This window comes from Phascolarctos cinereus, unplaced genomic scaffold (genome assembly GCF_003287225.1).
Source record: "Phascolarctos cinereus isolate Bilbo 61053 unplaced genomic scaffold, phaCin_HiC Scaffold_4;HRSCAF=312, whole genome shotgun sequence".
Classification (NCBI taxonomy): Eukaryota; Metazoa; Chordata; class Mammalia; order Diprotodontia; family Phascolarctidae; genus Phascolarctos; species Phascolarctos cinereus.
In genome coordinates, this window is record NW_027555847.1 from 706,254,639 (window position 1) to 706,269,864 (window position 15,226).

At 42.2% G+C, this 15,226-nt stretch overlaps 1 protein-coding gene across 1 annotated transcript in view; it reads right to left on the bottom strand.

Moving 5' to 3' along the window:
* The window catches only part of KSR2 (kinase suppressor of ras 2), a 582,604-nt gene that overhangs the window by 6,082 nt on the left and 561,296 nt on the right, over positions 1–15,226 (bottom strand). Inside the window, 1 exon segment of the mRNA XM_021007997.1 lies at positions 2,111–2,242. Coding sequence (XP_020863656.1) covers positions 2,111–2,242 — 132 coding nt within the window.

Sequence of the window (15,226 nt, forward strand, 5' to 3'; positions counted from 1 at the left end):
TCCACTTTATGAAATGGATGACACTAGGACTTTGAGGAGGATACTACAATTACTATGCTAAAAAAATCCTTCCCCTATTGGCCCTCAGGACTGTTATAAGAATTCAAGGAAATACATTTCAATGAAAACTTGAAAACAAAGCAAAAAGAGGAACCCAATGAAACAAGGAATATGAAAGTGATAGCTGGTTGGTACAGTAGAGGGTGCACTGGAATCGGAGTCAAGAAGACCTCAGTTCAAATTCTGCCCATACACTATCTTTGTGACCCTGGAAAAGTAATTTCACCGCTCTGGGCCTTAGTTCCATCTTTCATAACATGATGGGGTTGGGCTATGTGGCTTCTGAGGTCTTCTCTAGTCCTAGATCTGTGATCTTATAATCTATGACTCTATTAAAAAGCTGTCTGTTGCTGCTAGATCCAGTGATTGCATCAAAGAGAGCTCTACAATATTCTTATTAAATGTTTTTCTCATTCTTTTCTAATTCTCCCCTGCCTAATTCCCACTGTACTCCACCCACAGGCTTCCAGTACTAAGATGTTAATACTGAGAAGGTTTTTTTTTATTGAAAGCCTAAAGTTCTCAGTTCACTGTGCAGAAAGAAGGCCAAGTGCTAACTGCCTCCTACCAAGAAGCCTCTCATCAGAGGCAGATGCTTTCAGCTGCTAGCCCACTGGGCCAGTGCTGAATGAATACCCCAAGGGGAAAGGGCTGGGGCCATTGAGTCCCCCAGGTGGCAGAGGACCCAGTAGATGCTGGTGGTCATTCACCAAGGCAACGGACAACACCACAGTCCACAACAGACATATAGCCACAAGCCAAATTTAAGCTTGTGTAGAAACAGCTCACACCTAATTGGAGAGGGAACTAAAAGTTCTAAGTTGTTAAGCATTCAATAGTGCAGAGGAAGGAGGATCATTAAAACTTCTTTTTAAAATATACTTTAATAGGAAACTCACTTAAAAGGAAAAAAAAACCCTAAAAATTGAGGAGAAAACCACTTGCTTGAGGCCTGATTTAATAAGGTCTTTTAATTACTTCTTTGCTAAAGTTATCCTAAAAATATACATGTTTAATTATTGCAATTTTTCAAATAGATATATCTAATCAGATAAAGACTGGTATAAACTAATCAGCACATCAAGGTGCCCAACGTGACAGCTGATAAGAACCGACCCATTAGAGGGAAGAGAATATGCACTAGAAGTTGTATGGAAGTATAAGCATTTTTCAAAAAAAGTCATTCTCAAACCAATACCTTTATGATAAGAATGAGAACCCCCTATTCTCCTTGTATGGAGGCAATTTTAGATTAATTGTTTAATGGGTTGCAATAACCTAGGACTTCATTACTGAATGGCCAACCTATTGGTCAGGAACATCTCTGTATCTGGTGGGGTTGACCAGAAGCCTATATCCATTTCTGAGATCATATCCTGGTCTTTCCATCGTGATGTGACCTGACTGAACCTAGGTTTGATTAATGTAACCTTCTTGAACCCAGGAACATCTCCATGCTGTGAAGTGGCATTTGGAGGAAAGTTATCTCAAGAAATTCTAAGAGTTCCTCTATGACATGAGTAGGATAAGGATCATAACTTCCATTTTATAGCTAAGAAAACTAAGATTGTGACAGGTGGTGTGATTCATTTAAGTTTATACAGTGAATTAATGAAAGATTTGGTATATAGATATTTAGGTGTTCGAGACTAGGACTCTTCCTACTACGTAATGTGTTTAGTGCTATAGATGTAATCTCATATCTAGGAGTAAATGAGTGAAGACTAGAGCAATATCAGCAATGCCAACATGGTTTACCCACTGTAGTCTTCTCTCCCTGACAAGCATTTATTAAGGTACTGTGCTAAGGAAATGTGCTAAGCACTTGGGCATATGAAGAAAGTTAAATCCAGTCCTCCTCTGAAGAAACTCCCATACTGATGATGGGGTAGGGGGAGACAACATCCAAACAAAATATAGATAGGGGAGCTTAAAGGGGGTCTCAGGGGGAAGGTACTAAGGTGAAGGAGGATCAACAAAGGCAGAATCACCAAAGGATGATGCAGGGAAGCGTTTCCAATCCATAGTGCAGTCCCCTACCCCCACTTACCCAAGCGCAAACACGTCTGAGTGCTTAGAAAAGGGGAGCTTGTCCTCCTCTGTGTCAGGGGAAAGCTGACGGATGATCTCGGGAGCAAGGTGGCACAGCCAACCATTCTGGATTCGAAGTTTGTTCTCCCGCCTGGAAAAGCAAACACCAGAGTTAAGTAAACTCCTGGGCATTGTCACTCTGACCCTAGGCACAAGCTGGGGGCATCAATGCTAGCCAGGCCAACAAACATCTATCAAATGCTTATGCTAGGGACAAGAAGGAAGTAAAAAATTGTAGCTACCCTCAAGAGGCTTATATTCTAATAGCGGAGACTCCATACAGATTACTAGATACATTAAAACATGTTCAGAAAAATGAAGTTAAATTCATGGGGAAGGTAGAGTATAGTAGGCCTCCTACAGAAGGTGGGGTTCAACTTTTCTAGTTTTGTAATATCAACACATGCCTTCCAAAGCCCTCTTGTTACTTCTTACACTGAACTGCTTAAAATTCAAGTTCAGGTCAGAATGAAGTGGGCTGATTAAAATTTCAGGAGACATTAGTCAGTGCCATGAGATTTTCCTGTGCTTGAGATTAAACATGGAGGAGGGGGAAAGAAGGCAATGGTATTCACTTGCTAACTGGGCTCAGCTTACTCTCTTTTCTATTCTTTACATGATGTTTTAATGAACTTGTTCTCCTTCAAATGCTTTTAGTAACATGATGCTTGTAGGGGAAATGAAGGCTACTAGTTGACAGCTATAAACAAGCCAAATTCAGTTGTTCCTAAGTTTTCCCTGGGAGGAGAAAACTATGTCAGAGACATCATTGAGAAGCCTTCAAAATTGAACCTTATGAGCACATAAATGAGCAAATACTTGGCCTGTGCCTATGATTTCTCTGGCATAGGGAACTCTCTGGAATGGAAAGCCCCTTCACTAGTTAGGTTGACCACCCATCTGTAACTTAGAGTCTCTATATAAGGCAACAATGCTGCCTTTCATTATACAGTATTACACACATTAATGAAATAACTATTCTGTGATAATGAAATAAATATTCTGTGCCATAAATAGTGAATTACATATCTGCTAGTGATCTGAGATGTTATCATTGTGGGGAACTGGTGTGGGCACTCCTTGTGCCAAGTCAGATTTCAGGCTATCTAGGACATGGTAGATAAATCCCTGAGAGTCACCCCTTTTTCTCTTAAATTCTTTAGATTCTTTTAAGACTTAGCTCAAATACTTCTCACATGAGGCTTTTCCTGATTGCCTTAAATGATAGCATCTTTCTTCCTCCAAATTTTTTCTTTTCCATATATTTTCAATATTCTTACATGTGTGCATGTTGTCTGCTATGCTAGAATGTAAGTTCCTTGAGGAAAGGGACTATTTCACTTTTGTCTTTAATAATAGTATTGATAGCTAGCACTTACATAGGGCTTTAAGATTTACAAAGAGTGTTATGAATATTATCTCATTTTGTCCTCACAACAACCTTTGGAGGTAGGTGCTATTGTTATCCCCATTTTATGGATGAGGAAACTAAAGTAGGCAGAGGCTAAATGACTTACCCACGGTCACACAGCTAGTGAGTGCCTGAGGCAGGATTTGAACTCAGGTCTTCCTGACTCCCGGGTACTGCATCATCTAGCTGCCTATCAATGCCTGGCATGTAATAATAAATGTTTATATAATTGAATTAAATTGAAGTACAAGGCAGGGGATAATAGGGTTAGACATGTTTCTGTCACTTTCTGCTTGATTAAGTGATTTGACTAAAGTTGTGCAGGTAGTAAGTATTAAAGGTGATATTAAGATCCTAAGATGAGAGGTATAGAGCTGGAAGAGACCTCAGATGCCATGCAGTCCAACCCCCTCATTTTACAGATGAGGAAACTGAGGTCCAAAGAGGAGGAAGTGATTTGTCTAGGAATCTGGGTCTTTCTAATTTTAAGGCCAGCACTACATCCATTATGCCATACTGTCTTGCATACGGTAAGTACTTATTCAATGTTCACTGAACTGAATTTGGCCTGGAGCAAAAAAAAAAAACCTGTGTAGCTAGTGGCTGATATTTGTTTGCCAAGGACGTGGTGACTAAGAACATCATCATAGAGGCTGTCTAACACCTCCTGTTATCACTAGGATAGCGTGTGTTGAAATGCATGCATAAAATGTACTTGAGGTATTAAGAAGTTTAACCAGAGTTGTTGCCTCCTCCTCATCCCGTAGCCTCATCCCTGCGTGGGGAACTTAGAATGGAAATGAAGGTGGGAAGATGAGTGATAGGAAAAAGAACAAAAGCGGAATTTGTGCTGGGGAAGCGGAAAGACCATCGACACTGGAAACCCGATCCTACACCTGACACTTACTACTTGTGTGACTTGGGCAAGTAAGTCAATCTTCCTGGGCCTCATAAAATGAGGACTAGATGAGCTCCAAGGTCCCTGCCAGCCTCACATCTGGGATTCTATGAGACGATGGCCTCCAGTAGTCTGTGATTCTGCTCTTGTGGAATCTCCATCCTGCAGTACCCAGCAGTGTGTTTTATGTAGAGTGTATTGGTCGATTCTGGCAAATGCTATCATACCGTGGCTTTGTCCAGGCTCCCTCTCCCTCCTTCCCCCATCCTTGGAACATTCTCCCTCTTCACCTTTGCTGCTGCTTCCTTCAATGCACAGCCCAGCTGCAAATTCCTCCATGTTGCTCTTTTTCTGCTTCCCTGGGTGATAAATTTCCCTTTCTCTCTTTTGCAAATTGTGTGTGTGTGTGTGTGTGTGTGTGTGTGTGTGTGAAAGAGAAAGAGAAAGAGAGAGAGAGTGAGAGTCTATTTTGTACTTACTCATCTATTTGAAAGTTGTATCCTCCATGCAGAACGTAAGTTTGTTGAAGTCAGAGACTATTTATTTCCCATCTTTGTATCTCCTAATTCTGTGCCTGACAAACATCAGGCATCTAATAAATTCTTAACGAATAACTGAATGAACATTGTGTCCTCAGTTTCCTCACTTGTTAAATGGGTCTGAGATTAGACTGGTTAGCCTTTATGGTCTCTTCTAGCTCTATATTTATGATCCTATGGCCTCTCAGGGCCTCAGTTTCCTCACCTGCAAAATTAGCAGTTTAGAATAGATAGGTCTCTTCTAGGTCTTAGCTTCCTTACTTGTAAAATTAGGGAATTGGGTTACATAGACCTCTATGGACCCTTCTAGCTCTATATAATCCTATATGAATGTAAGCTACTTGAGGTCAGGTACTATTTTTGTCTTCGTATCTTTAACCCAAGAACAGTGCTTGGCACATTAATAGTCACTTAATAAATATTTGTTGAAATCTGATGATAGGCTCACAAGGCATTCGCAGATGAAGTACTGTAGTCTTTATACACAGAATATATTCCAGAGCCAAACAGAAATGTTTCCCCTTTTTCCCCAATTATTACAATCTCTGCAGTTGCTGGTTGTCCATATATTCAGTCCCTTTAGGACTTTAGGGGGTTAGTAAGTGGGTGGTTAGGGAAGGAGGGCCAATGAAGAGGTATGAGGCCTGAGGGGCCCAAACTTTCTCAGTCCACAGACCACAAAATCACAGACATACCTTTTCATTTTGCTCACTTCCACTGCATGTCTTCTGCTAATTATTGTGGAAAATGCCTTTGTGTGCATTGGAAGTCCCAGATGTGCATTCTGGGTGTGGGGCTGGACATGATCCTGAGCCTACGTCTCCCTCCCTGACCTCCTCCTTCCCTTGAAACTATCTAGTACTCAATCTTCTTTCAGGGCAATTAGCAGGTTGGTGGACAAGCCCAGAGAGAATTCTCTGGGGTCTGCTACACAGTCTGGCAGAGCTAGAGGCAGGGGAATTACAACTTCAAAACCCACCGCACTGCAGGAGCCCAAATAAAGACTTTCCTTTTGATGGGAAAGCATTAAATGAGCCCATCCCCTCACCCCCCATCTCAGCCTACAAAACAGTCCTATTAGTTTAAACAACTTGCAAAAGAAAGAAGCCTGAACTTTCTCTCCTGTGACATCTCAACTCCAACCAGTCTTTTAATGAGTGAAGTTGCCTGCTCTCATTAGCACAGGGAGTGAGTAAGTTTGGAGTTTTCACCCTTGGACTAGCATCTAAAAAGGTCCAGAGAGAAATGTGGGCTAGGCACCAGTGAAGTTCTGGTGGATTTGGAATGGGTTGAATGCCCAGATTCCACAGAGTTGGCATTATTGCTTCATTGTGATGCCAACTTGGAGAGAAGTCTACAGTGGAGGACCCCAGGGATCTGTCCTTAGTCCTGCAATATTCACCATGCTTATGAATGATTCACATTAATATTATGCTCATGAAAGAAACAGATGGCACAAGGCTGGAAAGACTAGCTAACACATTGTACTTCAGAGTCCAATTTAAAAACAATTTTAATGGGCTCTGCTTCTGACTTTCTGGGCCTTGCCACCATGTCTGAGCTGCTGTCTCATCTTGAAATTCCTCTCAAGGCTTGGGGCCTCTTCACACTGTCATGTGTGAGATCCATCTGCTATGACGGCTCCCTTTCTCTCTTTTATCACATGGGTGAGTTCCCCCTAGGATCTGTCTTTTAGGGAAGGGAACAATCTGAGCAACCTTCATTTCCCTTCTGGATATGCTTCTGACTTTTGGACTTTAATGCCAAACCTCACCTTTTTCAATTCTCTTTTGTGTTCTGTCTTCCCCCATTAGACTCTAAGCTCCTTGACAGCAGGGACTGTCTTTCTTTTTTTTAAGTTTAAAAGTATTTTACTTTTTTCCCCAGTTGCATGTCAAGAAAATTTTTAGCATCCATTTTTACATGATTTTGAGTTCCAAATTTTGCTCCTTCTCTCCCTCCCTCCCCTCCCCTCTTCTGGAAATAGTAGGCAGTTTTATATACTTTATACATGTGCTATCATGTAAAACTATTTCCATATTAGTCACAGCTGTGAAAGAAGAAACAGGAAGAAAAAACACAAGAAAGAATAAAATAAGTGAAAAACTATGCTTCCATCTGCATTCAGATATGGACAGCATTTTCCTTCATGAGTCCTTTGTACTTGACGGACTCTCTTTTGGCTTGTGTTTGTATCCTCAGTGCTCAGTGCAATGCCCAGCACACAGTAAGTGCTTCACAAATACCTCTTGCCTTACCTTGTCTGCTTAAACTGGGGTCCAAAACTAAATGCCCCATTCTATTAAATTAATTAAATAGAAATTTAAAAGTGTCAAGTTATACTTATTGCTTTAAAAAAATAGCTTTACAAGTTGAGGATGGGAAATGCATACCTCCGACAGTGAAAAATGATGGGAAGGCTTTAGTAGGTTGTCAATTCTGTCAACAATGTACCTGGTGGCCAAAAGGCTAATCTAATCCTAGGCTTCATTAAATGAGTCAGAGTACCCAGAATGCCTTGAAAGGATCTGGAAGACCATATTCAACTTTCAATGCCACGTTTCAGTAAAGACAAAGAAAAAACAGAACATGTCCAGAGAATGTTAATGTCCAGAATGCTAAGAGGATTGGAGCCCATGTAATAAGAGAACTGAAGGAACTAGGGGTGTTCAGACTGGAGAAGAGGAGAGCTGGGGTGAGGCATGGTAGATATCTTCAAACACTTAAAAGCCAATCACCACGATGGGGGAAGTTCATGTGTGGAGTTTGTCCTCAAAGATTAGAACCAGGAGCAAAGAGTAGAATTGCAGAGACTCAAAATTTTGGTTTGATATAAAGAAAACATATCCTGACAATGACTACTACCCAGAAGCACATATGCCCTATTAGGGAGAGAGTGGATGCCCTTCAAGAAAAGGTTGACTATTTGTCAACAGTATTGTAAAAGGGTTTGTTGTTCAGATAAGGATCAGCCTAGATGGCCTTGAAAATCCCTTGAAACTTTGAGATTCTGTGATTCCCTGAGGTTTCAGCTTATCCCTGACTCACCTTTGGGTTATTATGGGGGATGCTGAGGATTGGAGGCATCCCTTAACCTATCATGGAAGGGGCTCTACAAACAGATCCTCCCTCCAGGAATCTGATTTTTCAATAAAGGGGTAGCTGGGCTATGCTTCTGATGCAAGGTTTCTGTTTGTTTTGGTAGCAGGTAAGAGATAGATGAACAGAACCAAGGAATTTGAGAATTAGAAGGTGCCTCAATTGTCCCTCTAGTCAAACCTGTACACAAACACTATAATCTACCCAATAAATGGTTGTCCAGCCTCTCCTTGAATACCTCCAGAGAAAGGAAAGCTATCACCTTCTGCCCATAGGATATCTCTTCCAGTTTTTGGACTACTCTAATTGTTCGGAGGTTTTATCTTGATATCAAGTCTAAATGGTTATCTTAGTAACTTCTAATCATTGTTCCTAGTCCTACCCTCTGGGGACAAACAAAACGTCTCTCCTCTTTCCCTGCATTTTCTTTCCTCCAGACTCAACATCCCCAGTTCCATCTCCTATGATGTGAACTTAAGGCTCTTCACTCTGCTGGTTGCCTTTCTTTGTATGCTCTCAAGATCAAAGAAATGTGATGTTCAAATGACTTTCCATTTTCATCCACCTATGTCTTACTCGCTTCTCCCTAATCTCCTCCTACCACACACATCACTCTATTTTTTGACTTTAGATACTTCCTAGCTGTGTGAGTTTGGGCAAATCTCTTTGCCTCTGTCTGCCTTGGTTTCTTAATTTATAAAATAGAGATAATTGCACCCATATGCCAAGGTTGTGAGAATTAAATGAAATAATATTTGTAAAGCACTTTGCAAGCCTCACCACCACCATCACCACCATCATCTTCATCTTTATTATTTGTCCATAGAGTCAGGTAAATCAGACCACGTCAAATTTGTAAGAAACCCCAGAAATTATCTAGTTCAGCCCTGTCTTTTTATGAATGAGGAAACTGGAGAGAATGTGGTTTGCCCAGTATTACATAGCTAAATAGCCACAGAGTAAGGACTCAAACCCGTGTCTCCTACTTTCTGTCACACCAAACTCACCACCAGTCCAAAGCTACGTTACAAGAGCCACTGACCTGAAAATCAGATAACCTGACTCCTGTTTCCAGCTCCCTTCATACTAGCTGTGATCCTGGATCCTTCTGTTCTCTAAATCTGTCTCCTCCTCTGTAAAGTGGAAGGAGGAGTAGAATGTGCCCTACCAGTCTCAAGAACATCTTATAAGGAAAACATTTTGTCTCCCCCAGTAGGAGGTAAGCTTCCTGAAGGTAGAGACTATCTCACTTGTTTATATGTGGATGCCCAGCAGTTAGCACAGGGTAAACACTGAATAAATGGCCTTGTGCAGCCCTCCTTCTAAAACTTAAATGGCCATGTCAATGAGAGTTATTATTGTTAATAATGAGGGATGGAATTTTAGTGATAGGAACCAATCCTGAGATTTCACTGATCCAGGAAAATGCCACCTGAAGAATGTACTTGTTTCCAAAGGAGCTCAGCATACAGGTTGAAACCAGCTTTTAAAATTTCCTTTATTTTGTGTGTGTGTGTATCTTTGCAACCTGGCTATTATGCAGTTTTATCTTGCATGACTTCACATGTGCAATCGATATCATATTGCTTGCCTTCTCAAGGGGTCAGGGAGGGTTTGAGAAGAATTTAGAACTCAAAATAATTTAAATGAATATTTTAAAAAATAGCTAAAGGCGCTCAGCACCATCTCTGTAATTTATAGCATTGAAGAAATGGCAAAAGCATTGAGAAATGAAGAGTGCCCAGGGTCACGTAGCCAGTATGTGTCAAAAGCAGAACTCAAATCCAGACCTTCTGGTCCTTTGAGGTAGCCTTCTCTTGACTAAGCCACACTGCCTCTGGGGTGGTAGTCATTATCAAAATAATGAGCAACCAAAAGACAGACTCTGTAATACAACCTGCAATAAGTTCCTTCTGGGAAAGTACTCCCTCTAAACCAAAGGTCCAGTTATAACAAATGCTGGGTTGGAAAGGAGGAACCAAAGTAACAATTAGTTTCAATTCAACAAGAATTTATCAAAAGCCAGTATGTGCCAGGCCCATGGTTGGTTAAGTCTACAAAGTATGAGGTTGAGTATAAAAACAATAGTTCTCGTCCTTGGGGAGCTCACTGGGAGGAATGGATAATATAGAATATAAGTATGGAAAGTTTAAAAAATTGCAAAGCAAATGCAAAGTAATTGGAGTGAACTGTTTTCAATGGAAGGAATCTGAGAAGCTTCATGCTCCATGGAAGGGCACTTGATCTGTCTCTTGAATGGAGCTAGGGATTCTAAGAGGCTGAGCTGTGGAGGGAATGCATTCTGGGTCCAGGAGTAGTCCATGCAAAGGTTCTGAGAAACAAAAGATGATGTCAGATTTGGATCGTTTGACTGGAATCTAGAGCCCATGACTGGGAAGTAATGTGAAATCAGTCTGGAGCTCAATAGAGAATGAAAGGTCTTTGACATAAGGATGGTTAATTCGTTGCCTTTGTGTCTCTAGGACCTAGTGTGGCACTTGGTATACAGCAGATGCTTACTAAATGGTTGCTGATTGATTGACTTACTGACTGAAAAACAAGATGGATCCCAACTGTGGAGAGCTTTAAATACTAAACAAAGACAACTATGTTAGAAGATATAGGGATCCCCTGAAGCCTCTTGATCAGGGGAGTTGACATGGTCAGACCCATGCTTTAGGATGATCAATTTGACAGCTGGATGGAGGATGGATTGGAGAGAAGAAAGTATAGAAGAGAGGCCAATTAAGAGGCTATTGCAAAAGTCTAGGGCAACCCCATGTGGGGTCATGGCCCACAGTTTAAGAAGCACTGAAAGGGTTGTGAATGAAAAAATTTTAAGAAGCCCTAGTCTAGACAAGAAGTGATGGGGCAACTGGAGTGGTAACTGTGCAAGTGGAGAGAAAGATTATAAAATCATAGCTCTAGAGTTGGAGTAACCTGAGGAGGAAACTGGGACCTAGGACCTGAGACTCTGGCAATGAGAAACTATTTGCCCAACATCACACAGGCATTAAGTACCAGAAACAGGAATCAAACCCAGGTGATATATTCTGTACTTCAAAATTACTAACTGTGTAACTTTGGGTGGATCATTGCATGTCTCTGTGGCTGTTTCTTTGTCTGTAAAATAAGGGCTTGGACTACATGACCAATCAGAGCTTTTCTAGCTCTAGAGCTTTGATCCTGCACCTGGGATTCTTAGTTTCTCTATAGTCTGATGGTCTCAAAAGGCAGAAAATATTCTCTGTAACCCTGCCTAGGGAAGACCGAAGGGATGTGAGACATCAGTGACTGTCACTTCGCTAAGTGGGTTGTGTTGTCCTTTGATGCAAGACACTTGTGCTTTGAGCCCAATTTCATCTAAGGAAGCCAGGGAGCTTTTCAACCCTGGCCTGTGAGAGTGGGTAGAAAGAGAAGTGAGGAGATGAAACAAAGTCCCCCTCCCCTCCCCAAAGATGTCACTGGAGAATGAGACTCAGACTAGAGCTGAGGGCTGAGAGTGGGAGTTGGGGATGCTCACTCTCTCCATGTTGGTGGCTCTATGGAAGAAGACATGGAGTTTTCAGCTTTGGGGAGCTGCCACTCCCTTGGGGCAGGAGAAGACCAAAACAAAACTAAACAAAACAAAAAGACTGTATAAGGAACAAAGAGCAAGTTTTTCCTGGTTTTATCTGAGTCCCTATAGCCCCTGAAGCCATCACTCCATTTCAGAGGATGGAAGGAGAAGAATAAGAATAAGAATAAGAATAAGAATAAGAATAAGAAAAATACCTTGGAATGAGGGTGATGGTTAAGCTCAGTGGTTTGGGGAAGAGAGCCCTCACAATAGCCAATCATAGAGCTGTTTTGGGTAGCTACCCAGGGATCAGGAGTGAGGTCTTAAAGGAGATGCCCCCATTAAGCCTCCAAGCACCATGTTCCCAAGGCAAGGGGATAGATAATGACAAGCCACAAATCCAAATCATTATTATTATGATTATTATTATGATTAATAACACCCTGCCAGGCTACTGGCAGGCAAGAGGTGGCATCTTAAATGGTACTTTTTGAAATGACAGCAAAATAGCTGTGCGAGGTGCATCCCTCACCCCACCCCATCATCCTTCACCCTGACACAGGGAGGGTTACCCTGAGATTTGTTTGGACAAAGTTTTCTTTTCCATACCCCTCCCATGCGTCATAGTCTAGTAATCTCAGCTTCTGTCCATGGGCACTTCGGTGTTCTTTCCTCACTGGTTGTGGAAGGCCACAAGGAACTGAGGGCCAGATGAATAGGCCATGATGTGATTATCCTTCAGAAGTCACCTCTTCCAGGTGGCTTTATCTGATTAACCTCATGCCTACTCAGATCAACCCTTCTTCCCATTGACTCCACCAGACCACCTCTGTCCCAACACACATTTCAGAACTAAGTTTCTACCACTGTACTCTGCACTTGCTGAAATGACTGCATTTTGGGACTTTGTAAAGTATTTGTTGAATAGGCAAGATTAGGGAGGCTTTAGTTCTTTAAATACAAAATGAAGGAGATGGATTAGCTGACCCTGGGGTCCTTTTAAGCTCTGAATCTATGGTCCTTGATACAATTCTCAAAGGTGGGGAGGGAAGGTGTTATATCTTATAGATGAGGAAACTAAGGAAGAGTGGGCAAGTAACTTACCTATAGAACAATTGGGAAAGAAATACAACATGGAGAAAAGCAATGGATTTGGAGCCCAAGGGCTTGAGTTCAAATCCCAGCTTTATGACTTGAAAGAGGTATGCCTTGGGGCAAGTCACTTAACCTCTCTGGGCCTCAGTTTCCTCATATGTAGGGTTGGACTGGGCTACTTCTTGAGTTCCTTCCACCATTGAATCTATGAACACTTGATAACTGTACTTTTAGGAAAGTCTTTAGGCCTCGGTTTCCTCACCTGTAAAAAAAAGGCCCCTATGGTCCCATCAAGCTCGAAGTATATGAACGTCAGATAGCGAGTTGGCGGTAGGAGTGAAATGGCATCTGGCATCCTGGCCCTGCTCAAGACTCTATGTTCATTCCAAATTTAAACCAAAAGGCTCTACAAGATGGCCCTCTGTACCCACTTGGTCCCTGTGCTGGCACTGTTTGTCTCAAATAGACCTGAACCCAAAGCTGGTACCTGGAACAGAGTAAAGACAACAGTAAAGGCCACTGGGTCACATCAGTCAGACTGCACCCAAGGTCAGCCAGTATGTTGGCGTCAGAGCTGGGAACTGGGTCTCTAGGCAGGTACTTTGCCCACTGAGCCGTGGTGTCTCTGATAGAATCAAACTAATCACTGAAACTGATGAAGTGCTACGGGCACAAATCATGGAAGTCAATGAGCCCAGTTAAGTTTGGCAAGATGGGTATATAGGGACCAGAGGAGGAAGGAAAGTGCCAATGGCCAGCGATGGGGCAAATTAAGCTCTCCTAAACCATCAGGCTATGCTATAAAACCTTTTCATCTGGAGGAATCAATCTGCTGGAGCCCAGGACCTTATACAGTGCCTCAGAGCATAGAGACGAGGACAGACTCTGGGTACAATGATGCAAATCCTCCAAGCTCATTTGTCATTCTCACACCTCCCTTTCACTACCCCCTGGGCCATTCTTGTACCTCCAGCAGATGCCACAGTGGATAGAGTGCGGGCCTGGAGTCAGGAAGAACTAAGGTCTAATCCAGCCTCAGACGCTTACCTATTTAGAGAGGCAGCATTGTATAGTGGACATGGAAACGGTCTCGAGGTTAAGGAGACCTAGGTTCACTGTCTGTGTGACTTTGGGAAAGTCCCTCAACCTGCCGATGCCTTGGGCAACTCTCTAAGACTCTAAGTTTCAGAATGGGTGCCAATCTGTATCAGTAAAGGGAGTTTCTTTTTGTGGAGCACCCTGCCCCAGTGAAACCATAGGTCTGGCCAAAAACAAAGGAGAAACATACACACACGTGTGTGTATGTGTGCATGCATAGATGTGTGTATATACATGTATGTATATATACCTACATATATACATATGCATATATACACACATCTATGTAAGTACACATATATAATACACACACGCACACACACACATACTGTCTTTATCTGACTGAATAGAGCGCAAAGTCTCTGAGGGTCTACAATCTTGTCCAACCTTACATAAGAGGTAACCAAGTAGTGCGCAGTTAGAGCACTTGACCTGGAATCAGGAAAACCTGTGATAGAATCCAGCCTTAGACACTGACTAGCTGTGTGACCCTGGGCAAGTCACTTAATCGCTGTCTGCCTCAGTACCCTTATTTTAAAATGAGGCTAACAATAGCACCTGCCTCCCAGGGTTGCTGTGAGGATCAGATGAGATCATATTTGTAAAGTGCTATATAAATCATAACCATTACTATTTTAGGGGGCCAATAAATGCTTGCTTATTTGATTTCATTTCCTCCAGTAGAATATAGGTTTCTTGAGCGTGGGGACTATTTCATATGGTATCCTCAGGGCCTAGAAGAAGGCCTGGCACATAGTAGGCATGCCATGAATCCTTGTCAATTGGTCACAGTTCTGAGAGGTCATGCACCCAATAACTACTCAGTATTTAGCTCTTAGGGCTTCAAGTGGGGACCATCCATGCACCCCGGATGGAATCTATATTTTCATAGGTGACGTGAACAACAAAACTCTGCAAGACTCAAATTAATGCATCTTTCATGATGGATGTGGGGGGGGGTTAAGGAGGGAGGATAATGACCCATAGACCACAGAGTTACAGCTGGAAGGAATTTTTGGTTGTCCAACTCCATCATTTGACAAAGGAGAAAATGCAGACCCAAGGAGGTAAAATGTTAGGTCAGCAAAGCTTATAGGGCACCCCCTGAAACCATATTACTCAGAAAGCCAACTCAGTAGCTGCTTCTCCCAAATGGTCAGGACTTGGAAGAGCAGCATAGACAGATCCTGACCCTTTGAACATGTTCTGTGTTCTCATGAAACCCCTGAGGAATAGTTTTTTTCTTTCTTTAATGAAGCCCCCTCCTCTTTCCCACCTGCCCACTGTGTCTGTCAAATGGACCAGAGATAGAGTAAGCTATGAGTATGCTGATGCTAGTAATAGATGGGTAGTACCCAGGCAACTAATTAGCTGCA